The sequence below is a fragment of the Tiliqua scincoides genome, chromosome 11 (genome assembly GCF_035046505.1).
Source record: "Tiliqua scincoides isolate rTilSci1 chromosome 11, rTilSci1.hap2, whole genome shotgun sequence".
NCBI classification, from domain to species: domain Eukaryota; kingdom Metazoa; phylum Chordata; class Lepidosauria; order Squamata; family Scincidae; genus Tiliqua; species Tiliqua scincoides.
The window spans coordinates 7111064-7124307 of record NC_089831.1 but is presented as its reverse complement, the minus strand read 5'-3'; the positions used below and the strand labels follow the sequence as shown (position 1 = coordinate 7124307).

Sequence of the window (13244 nt, the reverse complement as noted above, 5' to 3'; positions counted from 1 at the left end):
TCCCTGGCTATGGGCCTTCCTTCTTTGCCTCTTAGCCTCAGACTGTTGGCAAAGTGCATCCATGGTTACACATATCCATGGTTCACAAATTTCCCCACTGTGCAAATGACTTCTTTGATTGAAGCCCTCCTGTCACCGATTCCTCTGACTCTGAGCTGCCTGCAAACGCTAACAGGAAGCAGAAAAACCTAACAGGAAGCAAATTGAAGGGCTGAAAACAATGCAAGGCTTCCATCCACAGTATCAGCAGGAATCCTCCCGCCTGAATATGGGGAGACACCTGTACCTTTTGCATCTAGTGTTTAGACAGGACATTCTCTTAAAACAATTTAAATAGAATTGCGGATTTTCTTCGTAAGTCAGACCGTTATTGTAATAACCGCTTCTCTATAAACAGAAGTCACTTAATGCATTTTCAAGGTTAATTACTTCATGACAGAATTCCGAATAGATACCCTAGCACTCTGCCTTAACAATCCAAGCCTTTAGAATAACAGTTCTTTAAGGACTCCCATTCTAGCCATTCTTTTTCCTTTAATATCACAGTATCTTGAGATTTGTTCTTATATTGGCCTGTTCCTCTTTCTACATCTCTCTGTTAGTATTGTGAGCTTGGATCTATGATAAATGAAAACATTGAATAAATCCATAACCTTTAGTTAAGCTTTTATAACCATGCATTGTTGTTCTGTGGAACTCCTTGCCACAGGATGTGGTGATGGCATCTGGCCTGGATGCCTTTAAAAGGGGATTGGACAAGTTTCTGGAGGAAAAGTCCATTACGGGTTACAAGCCATGATGTGTATGTGCAACCTCCTGATTTTAGAAAAGGGCTATGTCAGAATGCCAGATGCAAGGGAGGGCACCAGAATGAGGTCTCTTGTTATCTGGTGTGCTCCCTGGGGCATTCAGTGGGCCTCTGTGAGATACAGGAAGCTGGACTAGATGGGCCTATGGCCTGATTCAGTGGGGCTGTTCTTATGGAATCAAAAGCCATTACTTCCAGTGACATTTTGCGTTCTTCTTCTTGTCAGCAGCTGTAGGTTGTACAGGTCACTTAGACTTCTCTTTTCCTTCAGTCAAAGGATCAGAGCAACTTGCCCTTTTGGCATTTTTTTCTTCTACTCACCATGCTTTACTTGCTACTGATTTAAAGATTTCAAGCTCCAGCCCAAGATGGCATCTAGGAAAGGCTGCATTAATCATCATTCTGAGATTCATCTATAGCTTCACAGGGCAGGTACAGAATATGGTTAATGGTCCAAAGTTTCTCCCACCAGCAGACTAACTGTGAGCTGGGAAGTCATTTCCAGAATAGCAGAAGGTTCAATTCATTTGAGAGATACAGAAAAGTTCCAGTAATACTGAAGCCATGCAAACAGTATTTCCAGGGGGGAGGGGGGGTATGCAGAAATTTGGGTAAACATTGAAATACTATACTTATTTCAAAACTTTCTTACTGTTCAAAGAAGAAATGAAAAGTATTATGTCTAATTCAACAGATAAAATTTGATGTCATTTAAAAAATTAACAAATAAAATGTTTTAATTCTAATCAAACTGCAATTACAAAAGTATCCAGTGTCTAAAATGGAGCTGAAAGCCACGGTACATTAAAGTACCCATGTATGCCTCAATTTTTGGCAGCTAGGAAAACAGGAAGAATTAAAGTTGAAAATGTAAACAATCAACAAGGCAGAAAACAAGAAGATTTTGTTACCTGAACTTGGAAAGAGCAACCTGACTGCTAAAGAACCACAAGTCTAGTTTCCCAAGCCTGAGGCAGCCTTGGACTTCAGTGTTCCAAAAAACAGTATCTCCCATCTCTTTTCCTCATGATACCAAGGAGAGTTTTAAAAGCAGCTTGGAATATGGTGTTGAGGTCTGCCATTCCAGAGGACCACAGTTTACAGAAAGCCTGCTAAGCAGGATCAAGCTCTTGGGCTCACATAAAGTGGGTCTGGACACTGGTCAGTAAGCAGAGTTAAAGTTACAATCAGTGTAAACCAGCCATTTTCAACCACTGTGCCATGGCACACTAGTGTGCCGCAAGTGGTCCACAGATGTGCCATAGGAATTTGGGGGAAGATCATTTATTAGTGGGGCCAATGGGGATGTGAGCCCCCCACTGGCAGCATGGTATGCCTTGTCAATTGTCAAAAACCTGATGGTGCGCCTTGACAATTTTAGTGCCGTGTCAGTGTGCCACGAGATGAAAAAGGTTGAAAATCACTGGTGTAAAAAAAAAAAAAGAAACTCTTGTGCATATGTATGTGTGTAATAATAGTCAGCTATTATTCAACTTAAAACCAAGTGTTTAAAAACCAAACATTCAGGCCTAAATTGCACATTTAACAGAATACATAGTCTCCCTTATATAAATACCATCACTACTACCAGATATGGCAGCTGTACACAGAATACAAGGTGGCATGCCCCACAGCTGGGCTTTGCTCTGCAGCCATCTCCAATTCTGTGGGGGAGGGGTAAGATGAAGTGGGACCATACCACATGGTCACCACAGCAGCTGGACCAAGCACCACCTGCTACATTATGAATTACCACTGGCTGAAAAACACTGAGCTACAGCTTTCCATCCAGGACTTTACACTGTACTCATTTTCTGAAGTTCAGGAAATACACAGAATACTGGTTTGTACTACAAGTATGAGACCTCCTCTTGCTTCTCAACTGTATTCTCCATCTTCTGAATCAAGAGGATGAAACTGATGAAAATACACACAAAAGTATGTTTGCCTGTGTTTTCTGTTTGTTTCACTTGATTCAGGAGAAATCTGAGAAGATAACTGAAAAGAAAGAGGATTCAAAGGTTGTGATGTACAAAGCAATATGCTAGGTGCACTTCCAAATACCTGAAGACATTCTGAATGTTGCAACATCAAATTCTTAAAATGTTGCTTGTTTACTAATCTATGTAGAAGCAATGCTATGTTAATTGTTATTTACGGAGTAAAATTTTGCATGTTGGCTCAAAGATCTGCAGCATCAGAAACTGCCTACAACAGTGTTGCTTTTGGAAAAACACTGCAATGAAAAATCATTCACCAAATGAGACAACATGCTATAAAGATTTCTCTTTAATTTTGCCCCAAACTTCCTAGTGCATCACTTTGGGCACCACTTAAAAAATGCCCCCCCCCCTTACACACACCCTGGTATTCACACCCCTGATTATTCTGCTGTGGTTAGATTTTTTTATTTTTAGTCACAAGGTACAGAAAGCACAGGTTACCTTCTTTCACAGAAAAACCACTACACATGAGTCACAGGAATTTCTTTTCAATTTCTACAAACAGCATCAAGAAATGTATGACTAGTCGAGTACACCCAGAGCATTTGCTTACTACACCCTCCTTCCAAGCAGGTTTTATGGAAGACATTGGCATGGGGACAGAACTTGACAAATGCCCATTCCCAAACCAGTATGTATGGAGGATGAGGAGAAGAAGAGAGGGAGGGTGGGAAGAAGAAGAGGACACTTAACCCTTCCTGCATCTGCCAGTTCTTTCCTGTAAACTTGCAACTACCTGGTTGCTTTCCCCTCAGCCAATTTCACATTCAGTTTTGGAAGGGAGAATTAGCAGGAACAGAATAAAAATACTTCTCTCCCCCACGATCCCCTACAACTTAAGCTGCCCAACGTTGCATATACACAACAGGGACCAAATGTGTACATCTGTGGGCAGGACAAAAACAGATTAACATTATGAGAAACACATTCTGTTGGGAACTCTCTCCCCCTTTTTGTAATGGTTCTTCCAACCTTGAGAGTCAATGGCTGGACCAAGGTCCAAAGGTTTCATTGCTGAGCACACATTTGAACCCAAGCCTCTTGGACTTCTTTCTTCAGCAACAGATCCCCTCAAATGACTTTGAAAACCTGAAGGGAATTTCAAGAACATCCAGCAACTTGTTAAAGAAGTTGGCAAGAAGGCAATAATCCCAAAAGGCACATGAAAGCCCTTGGAGGCGCCTAATGGAACTCTTTGGATCTTCACCTATTACCATTTTGCCTCACTGAAAACAAAAACCATCCTTAGGAGTCTGAAACACTCTCCTAAGCAGAAAAAAAAAACTTCAGCATTGGCAAAAGGGTAGTCTTCCAGCTCCACAGCATGCTGAATTACCAACAACTCCAGACTCTCTCTCTGTGTGTATGTGTGTGTGTGTGTGTAAGTAATATCTTGGAAACACATTTAAAAAAACCAATGGCTGCCCTCCTCAAATCACAAAGCAGCAAGTACCCCCACAGGTTACTTGAAATGAAAGGAGCTGGAAACCTGAAGCTATTGCACAATCGCCAGCAGTTCTCACACTCCATAATAATACAAAGCATTACTTTGGCTGACTAGCTCTTTGCAGAACACTTGCGATACTGCCATCCACTCCTGCACATAAGCCAAGCTGCAGGTCCTGGAAGAATGACGTTGGGAAGCATGCATTACTCTTAAAACATCCATGTGTAACATGGCAGCCACTGAGAGGAGTCAAATCTTATTCCAGGTTCAAACAGAACTATGGGAAAAGATGGGTTAACTAACAGCAAGGCTCCTGAAGATGACAAAAGGCCTAATGGATTAAAGTAATCAAGAGTCTTCACACCTTAATGGAAAATTAAGTGAATAAGCCACAACTCCAGACTTTTATACGTGATAATCAGGTTTTTTATGGTTTTTGCAGCATGCATTGTTTGTTTTAAATTATAATATTAAGAATATTTATATACTGCTTTAGAATACGTTCTTTCAAAGAATGTATCCCTCATGCCAAAATAACCTTTCTAGCTAATTAGGACAGTTTGTCAGACCTTCATTTCCAACCGATTTTGTATGATCTGATTTGTATGACAGGATGATTCACATTAATTTGCATAACAAGGTATTCCATGATTTAAAAGCAAAACAGTTATACCCAAAGGGCCCTTTTAAAAACAGGCTCCACTGCACAAAACTTATAGAGGAACAGAACAAAATAAAAGAGTTGTTCAAGTCAAGGCATCAACAATGAATGCCAAAAACTAGACCAACTCTCCCTTTTTTAGCTAGAACTTTCCTTACACTCAAAGTTGGCTGTTGCATTACTAACCAAGATAAAATTCTCCCTAGAAAGACAACACTAACCTATCTTGACCTGATCAAGATGTCAGGATTTTTCTATACATAACAGGCAATATCAGGATTTCATCTTTTCTAAATTTCCTTCTGACCAAATTTTGGAAAAAATACTTTAATTTGGAGGTTTCCTATGCAAACCCTTCCTATCATCATTAAATATGTTACCTCCAAACACAATGTTTCACAATAGGATGTTTGGGTCTAAACCAGGGGTGCCCAAACCTGGGGCCACTTGCGGTCCTCAAGGACTCCCAATCCGGCCCTCAGGTAGGCCTCAGTCTCCAATGAGCCTCTGGCCCTCCAGAGATTTGTTGGAGCCCACGCTGGCACAAGGCAACCGCTCTCAGTGTGAGGACCAACTGTTTGACCTCTCACGTGAGCTGTGGGACGAGGGCTCCCTCCACTGCTTGATGTTTCACATCTGTGATGCAGCAGCGGCAGTGAAGGAAACGCTAGCCTTGCTTTGTGCAAGTCCTTTTATAGGCCTTTAGCTATTGCAAGGCCTTCATTCATTCATATAAGTTCTAGCCCTAATATATTCATTTGTGTAAATTTACGTAGATTTATTAAAACCTGAAATGTAAATTAATTCTTCTTTTCCCCCGGCCCCTGACACAGTGTCAGAGAGATGATGTGGCTCTCCTGTCAAAAAGTTTGGACACCCCTGCACTACACTGAAAAGGACCACTATTAATGGTAGGAGTTTCACTGCATTCATGCCTGTTCAAGTCTTCAATCCCGTGGTTCAAAAACATTAATACAATGACTTTTATGTCTATCTTTAGCAAACACATTTGGAAGTCCAATTTCCTAGTCTGTATAGAATTTTGCTCTCCCCAAATGCTAAAATTTCATGAATTTCACAATTTCAGATCTGTTCCTGAGCTCCTTTCCATTAGAAGCCCACAGATAGGGGAAGGAATCTGTAGTAAATCTGAGCTGCTTTCTTCTACCTGATATTGAGCAAACCAGACACTTCGAGCATCAAAATTTACAAAAATTGTGTCAAGGATGTGAAATCACTTTTGTTCGGAATTTGAGGGTTTCCACACAGATATTCCTCAAAACAATTCATTAGATTTGTTAGTAAGTTGCTAGCAAAACTAGATACTGATTTCCAGCATCAAGCTGTCCAAGAGAAACATTTGAAATGCAAGACAGAAAAGGGGCTCCAACAGATTGAGTAAGCAAGAGCTTCTAATAAAGATTGTAAGCACAGTTAAAAGTATTTGCTAATGCACTGAAGAAACACATCTATGGAGTAAACGTAACTTTGTATATTTAATAAGATGGAAGACATTTCCAGTACAGAAGGTGATCAAAGTTTGGATTCTTCCTCAGATCTCAAATGGCAAATAGGGGAATTACCTTGCAAGCATTTTGTTTAAAAGAAACAGAGCCCTAGGTGTCCAAAATTGCTTCAAATAGGCTCTGCTGCCTACACTGGAGGGTGAACCAAGTCACGCATCACTTAGCTAATTACCCGGAAGGGAGAAGCAGCATTAAAATGTTTCTGTACCTAAAATATTGCTGCATTTATCCCTTGCTACACTTTAGCAAGTGAAACTTCCCCTTCAAATTCCAACCCAATTTCATTCACTAGGCATGTCTGAGACATAACTGTCCAGAAATGTATTTGCCAAAGGCAATGCCTCAGTTCCGTCCTTTTGGACAAGAGCTTCCCATTAAATCCTTTTTATGGGATGTTCATATGGCATAACTATACGTGCCCTAATACTTAATGGCCATTTCATTTTCCATCTCCTCCACAGGATGCCCATTTTATCTCAACAAAGAAGTTAGACCAGTGGGTTCCAAATTTTGGGACCTGGTTTTTGGTGGGTTTCGAAACTCACAAGGAAAAAGTACTGAGCCCTATGGAAACCAAAAAAGAGACGCATGAGCATATTTACTTACAAGTAAGCAGACTTGCCTCGGTCTGGTGCAAAGGAAATGCAAGGCCACCAGAATGGTCGAGATCCAATGAACGCAGAGCTCATCAATGTTCCAGAAGGTGGACCCCACCCTCAACCCCACAATAGTAAAAAATAAAAACAGAGGCATGAGGAGCTGTTCAAGTGAAACTTTTTTTTAGTGTCATAAAGCTAGGTACATCCTGACAGAATGCTGTTTTGAAAAGTGTGCCCCAGTGCCAAAATGTTTGCAAACCACTGGACACGTATACTGGGCCCCTAGTCCAGGTGCCCTGGACTAAGCGTACCTACAAAGTGTCACAGCTGGGAAGGGATTTGAATCCAGATCTTCCTGGTCCAAGTTCAGCACCCTACTCTTCGGGCTTCCAAGCTCAGGGTTCACACTCTTCAGTATGATCCTATGCACACTACCTTTGGAATAGGCTTCATTAACTTCAGCAGTACTTTGTTCCAAGAGAAATCACACAACTTCCAGACCATTATACCCACTGAGGCACAGGAGAACCAGCACAAAATAACAAATGAATGAGCTTTTAGCAGTCTTTAGCCATTCTTTGTCCACACAATCAAGGTGAAGAAAAGAATGCGTAATAGCAGGGTCTTCTCTTACAATTCATGTTGCAGTGAGAGCTCCACACCAACATTAAGGGTCAACACACTCATACAGCAATACCTTCAATATTGCAGGGGATAAATTCCCAGAAAGCTAACACTATGTGAAACAGTGCCAAAGGAGATGTCATTGAGAGTGGTTTTTGAAAATGGTGTTAATTATTTTACTCAGAAGTAAGCACACTGGGTTCAGTAAGACTTAGGCTGTAAACCTATCTTACTCACAGGAAACAAACACACCTAGTCCAGTAGTTCTCAAACTGATGGGTCGTGATCCACTAGCCTGAGGAGCCCTGCCCTTTTCCTTTTAAGGGGAGGGAGCAGGGGGAAAGCATCGACATGATTCCCTAGGATCACACCACTGTGGGGGAAGGAGGGACTTTTTTTAACTTTACTTACATGCTACTGGGGTGCAGGGAGCCCCAAGGAACCCTTTGCAGGGTTCCCTGAAGCTTGCAGAATGTTTTAAAAAAATAATTGCAACCCACTTCCGGTTTAGCGACTGCAACCTGGAAGTGCGTTGCAATCATTTTCTTAACGTTCTACAACCCTCGAGGAACCCGTTAGAGGGCTCAGCTGGGCTCCCTGCCTGCCTGCCCACCCGCCCACGCAGACCTCAGCAGGAGGTCAGTTGTTGAACACAGCCCCTGCTCCCTCACCCTGCTCCCACAAAGACCCTGGTTCTCAAACTTCCAGAGAGTTTGAGAACCAATGCTCTAGTCATTTATAAGGCAGAAAATGAGTGCTGATTTGCAGAAAAAAGCTGTTAGTCCTGGCTGTAGGAGCTGTCAGTCACTCAGAGTGCTGTAACACAACAGTGCTAAAGGAAGTAGTGTTATCAGAGGTAATACTGTATTCCATCTTACCAAGGATTACTACAAACCACTAATTGTACACTAGAAGCAAAACTCACCATATAAATCAGCACTAAAGGGAGTAAGTGTAACAAGTATCTTTTACTACATCTAAGTAGTGTCTAATCTTTCATTACATGTATAAAAACAAACTCTTTGCAATTATAAGAAATGAAAAGGAAGTGGGGAGATGAGGGACTGAGGGTTTGGAACAGAAGGATAATTCAAAGAATGCTAATTTACTACAGACTCAACACCTTTAGCCCCAACAGCAGTATAACATTAAGACATCATATGACCAATGAAGATCAAAGTAAAAACTTATCAAAACCTCAAAGCCATAGAGACAGTATCTTTCAAGATGATATACCCACTGATATGTCAACACCTGGTCATATGTCATACAGAACAAGACCTGGACTAGGAGAGTGAATTAAAAAGAAAAGATTCAGAAGGACTGGCAATAAGTCTTGCAAGAGATCTATATCCCAACAAATTGGCAGAGTCCAGTTAACACAACAGCAGGCCAAGCTGGTCATTAAGAACTTTATATGTATAAGTTCTTTGAGCTTTGGGATGAGCTAAGTTGTTTATCTTGAAAAGTGAAGTGTCCAGTGATCATTTAAACAAGTAAGTGTACAAAACAGTTCTTCCCCAATATGTGGGTATGATAGATGGCATCAGATTAATTAGGACAGCTAAATCTACATTGTAAAAGCCTCCCACTAATCCAACAGTTTCTTGATTAACCTTGTGCCCTACTGCTTAACAACTGTTTCCAGTATCACTATCTGCTATTTTAAAATGGCACATGCCATTTCAGGCACACACATGGGGGGGTCACTGCCCATCAAATAAACAAATACACATCAACAGGAGAGTTTCAGGAGCAGTCACAGCAGTTGGCCCTACTAAGGACCATAGAGAATAAATCATCAAATTACTTAAGAATGCAGGATCTGCTGAACACAACCAGCCCCAGCTGTAATCATCCACACAAATTAATATCAAGACCACTGGATAACAAAACAAAACAATTCACTGTTTCCAGTCTCTTAACCTTCTGCTTATCCGATGCACAGGTAACATCCCCTCCTAAACTCTCCAGATCATATACACAAAACAGATACCTTTTTAAAAGGATCCATTCATTCACTGCCACATATTGGCTAAATATCAGCATGCTATCCAGTGAAACCTCTACATACAGAGGCAAGGAGATATGAAGAGATACAGAACAGGGGAAGGCCCTGCTTATGCTTATGAACTGCCAACTGCAGGAAATTTAAGGATGGATCTGGCAAGGCAGTTCTTGTAAAGGTCTTCAGAATAAGCCCATTGCAGATCCCTTGATCAGATCCCTTGATAGCAGGGATCCCTGTCTATTCCCATCTAACAGCTCTCATTCAAACACACATGGGAAGAAAAGCTTTGTTTCTAAGGAGCCTCTGCCACAAAGCACAGGCCTTAGTGAAATTTCACCATCATAACACCAGGGTGTCACCCGTTAACCCTCAATCCGGTCTCTTTATAGCTCTCCCGCCTCCTCCCCCTCCTTTGTGTCACAGCTCCATCTTCTCTCAAGCACACAAGAAGAGGAACTCCCTGTTCCTCATTGCAGCCGCCTCGCTGCAGGGCTAGCCCCACTCCCCTTCCTAGGCAAATCTGCCTCCTCCCACTCTTCCTGGTCCCTCACCTGCTGGCAGAAGGATGCCACAGATCCGCTTGTCTCCCATACATCTGCTTGTCTGCCCCCCCCACTCACATATGCCTACATAATTGGGGCTTTAAAAAAAACCAGAGAGAGTGCCCCATATCTTCCACACAACAGAAAGGGGAGGGGGTGTTGGTGAACAGCTGTCCTTCCACCCAACTTATACAGGGGATACTTAAATAGTCACTGGAGCAGTTGCTGTTAAGCAATTATGAATGATAATTATAATAATAATGCTCCTCCATCACCCGTTAATGCAGTGGTTCGGCTTCCTTGGCCTAGTGGGCCATTTGTCATGGCTCCCCCTTTAGGGCTACAATCCAACATGTTGTATAGAGTGGCAGGTTTTTCACATAGATTCCATGTCTCCCTGGGGAGCCTTGACTTCATGGTTTGGGAACCAATGCATTTAATATCAATATCGCTGGTAGTGATCATCATCCTCATCACCACTACCCAGTTTGGTGTTCCCCTCCAACCCAGGTAAAGGAATTCCCTGTTAAGCAATTATGAATGATGTGCTACAGGATGTGCTGCCCCCATAGCCATCCCACCAAAAAAATGGAGCCCAGACCCACACACACCCGAAACACTGGTGAATATTAACATTGTTGGGTATTATTATTAATACCAATATCAATATTATCATCATCATCGCTGCTACCTAGGTCGATGTTCCCCACTTGGCCCCAGGTAATGGAAGCCCCTGTTAAGCAATTATGAATGATGAGATGAAAAAATAATTATTATTATTAATAATAATAATATTAAGTCCTCCTTACACCTTATGGGGCACAACAGGATGTGCTACTTCCACAGCATCCCACAAGAAAATGGATCCCAAACCCCAAATATTGCTGAGGTGGATACTATTTAATATTAAAATAATCAGGGGTGGTATACTTACTATATGTGTATATCTAAATAATATATGTAATGTTGTAATATATTATGAATATGAACACATAATGTATAATATAAAGTATATACTTTTTATTATAATTATATATAATGTATATTTTATTATATATTATATGACCTACAATATAAATGTGCATATATAAATATTTAGAAGTGTTGTAACACATACACGAATACATAATGCTGTAATGCATAATTTTATTATATTTAGATATCATGTATATTTTATTATATTTAGCATATAAATAAATATATAAATATTTACATGTACATGCTTATATATTACATGTCATAATATAATAAACACGTAATATAATAAAGCATATATTTTATTATAATTAAGTATATGCAGTGTTGTATAAATCATATTATGTGTTACAATGCTATATATTAATATATAGTAGTATAATATAATATCATATAACATAAGCATACTTTTTATTATAACATTGCATATACATTACATTACTATATATAGCATTGTAATACATAACACACTTTTTTATTATAAGATTGCATATACAATATTGTATATATAATACTACATTACTATATATATGAATATAATGTTGTAATGCATAATACAATAAAGCATGGACTTATTGTAATTGACTAAATATATCATATATAGTATATCTAATATGTACTCACATATAAGTATTAATATACATAGTTGTAATATATAACTAACAAAATATATCCTATAATATATATATATGTATATTTCTGTATAATTATATTTATAAATATAAAGATACAGAAATACATATATATACATATACGTGTGTGCGTGTGTGTATTTTTTACACACACACACACACACACACACACACACACACACACACCCCATCTATCTATTTTAAAGACTGTGTTTTAACTACAGATCCCACCATTCACATTCCCTGCAAGTGTCACCTCCCCGTGTGCGGAGACACGGCGGTGCTGCCTAGCTGCGCCTGGACGTGCGCTGCACAGGCGCCGCTGCGCCTCCCTGCAGGCGCCCGCGGGGTTCCCGGCTGGTCCCCTCAGCGCCGCCCGCCAGCCCGAGTGCGCCTCCCCGCCCGGGCCCCGCTCACCCTTGACGATGCGCTCGGTGGTGGGCAGCTTCGCGCTCTGGGCGCGCCCGGACATGGTCCGGCCTGGCCTGGCCGTCGCTGCCGGGCCTGCTGCCTCCCGAGGCCGGGACTGCGGCGGGCGGCACCGGGGAACCCTCTGGCGGCGTCCGGGCGGCGGCTCCTCTCGCCCCTCGCCCGCGCACTGCCGCGCATGCGCCGCTCGCCCCCCCCCGCGCCGCTCGAGCTGTCAAGGCCACCCCCTCTCTGCGCAGGCGCGCGCGCTCCCGCCCCCGCCCGGCGCCGTTACGCATGCGCCGAACGAACCTCTCCCGAGGCTTCGACCCGGCCGCTGCCTCCCGCCTCCTCATTGGCTGTCGTCACGCCCTGCGCGCGCTCGGGGGGAAGAAGAGCGGCCCACGCGCCCCCTCCAGTCACGCGAAGAGGCTGTGGTCGATGGATTCCCCCCTGCCGCCGCCATTTTGAACAGGCGCGTTGCTAGGCAACGAACAGCTGGGCCTGGAGCTGAGGAGAGTCCGGCCTGCCCGGGAGGGAAGCGGGCAGGCCGCGCCGCGCTGGCTGGTTGGTGGCCTTGCGAAGGCTGCCGCCTCCTCCCCCGGCGCCGCCACCTGCACGGCTGGGCCTCACCCCTCCTGCTGCTGCCGCAGAATAGACCCCTTGAAAGCCTGGCCCTGCTCCCAGGCAGACACGCGGGGGCTGCAACCTGCCACGCTTGCCTGGGAGTAAGCCCTACTGGCTATCATGGGGCTTGCCTCTGAGGAGACAGGCTTAGGCTGCAATCCTATCCACACTTATCTGGGAGTAAGCCCCATTGACTATCATGGGGCTTGCTTCTGAGTAGACAGGCATAGGACGGCGCTCTTAGGCAACAATCCTATCCACACTTACCAGCAAGTAAATCCCCATTGACTCTAATGGGACTTCCTTCTGAGTAGACCTGCACAGGATTGGGCTCTAATTGTAATTTTTGCAAAAGACATCATGAGTTCCACTCTAATATAC

At 42.6% G+C, this 13244-nt stretch overlaps 1 protein-coding gene across 4 annotated transcripts in view; it reads right to left on the bottom strand.

Annotated features, from left to right (window-relative positions):
* PPP3CC (protein phosphatase 3 catalytic subunit gamma) overlaps window positions 1-12428 on the bottom strand; it is an 85991-nt gene extending 73563 nt beyond the window's left edge. For all 4 annotated transcript variants that reach the window (XM_066639796.1, XM_066639798.1, XM_066639797.1 and 1 more), the window contains exon 1: window positions 12246-12428. In XM_066639796.1, the coding sequence (XP_066495893.1) occupies window positions 12246-12300 (55 nt within the window). In that variant the 5' untranslated portion in view covers window positions 12301-12428. The remainder of the gene's footprint in view (window positions 1-12245) is intronic.
* Between the last annotated feature and the right edge of the window lie 816 nt (window positions 12429-13244).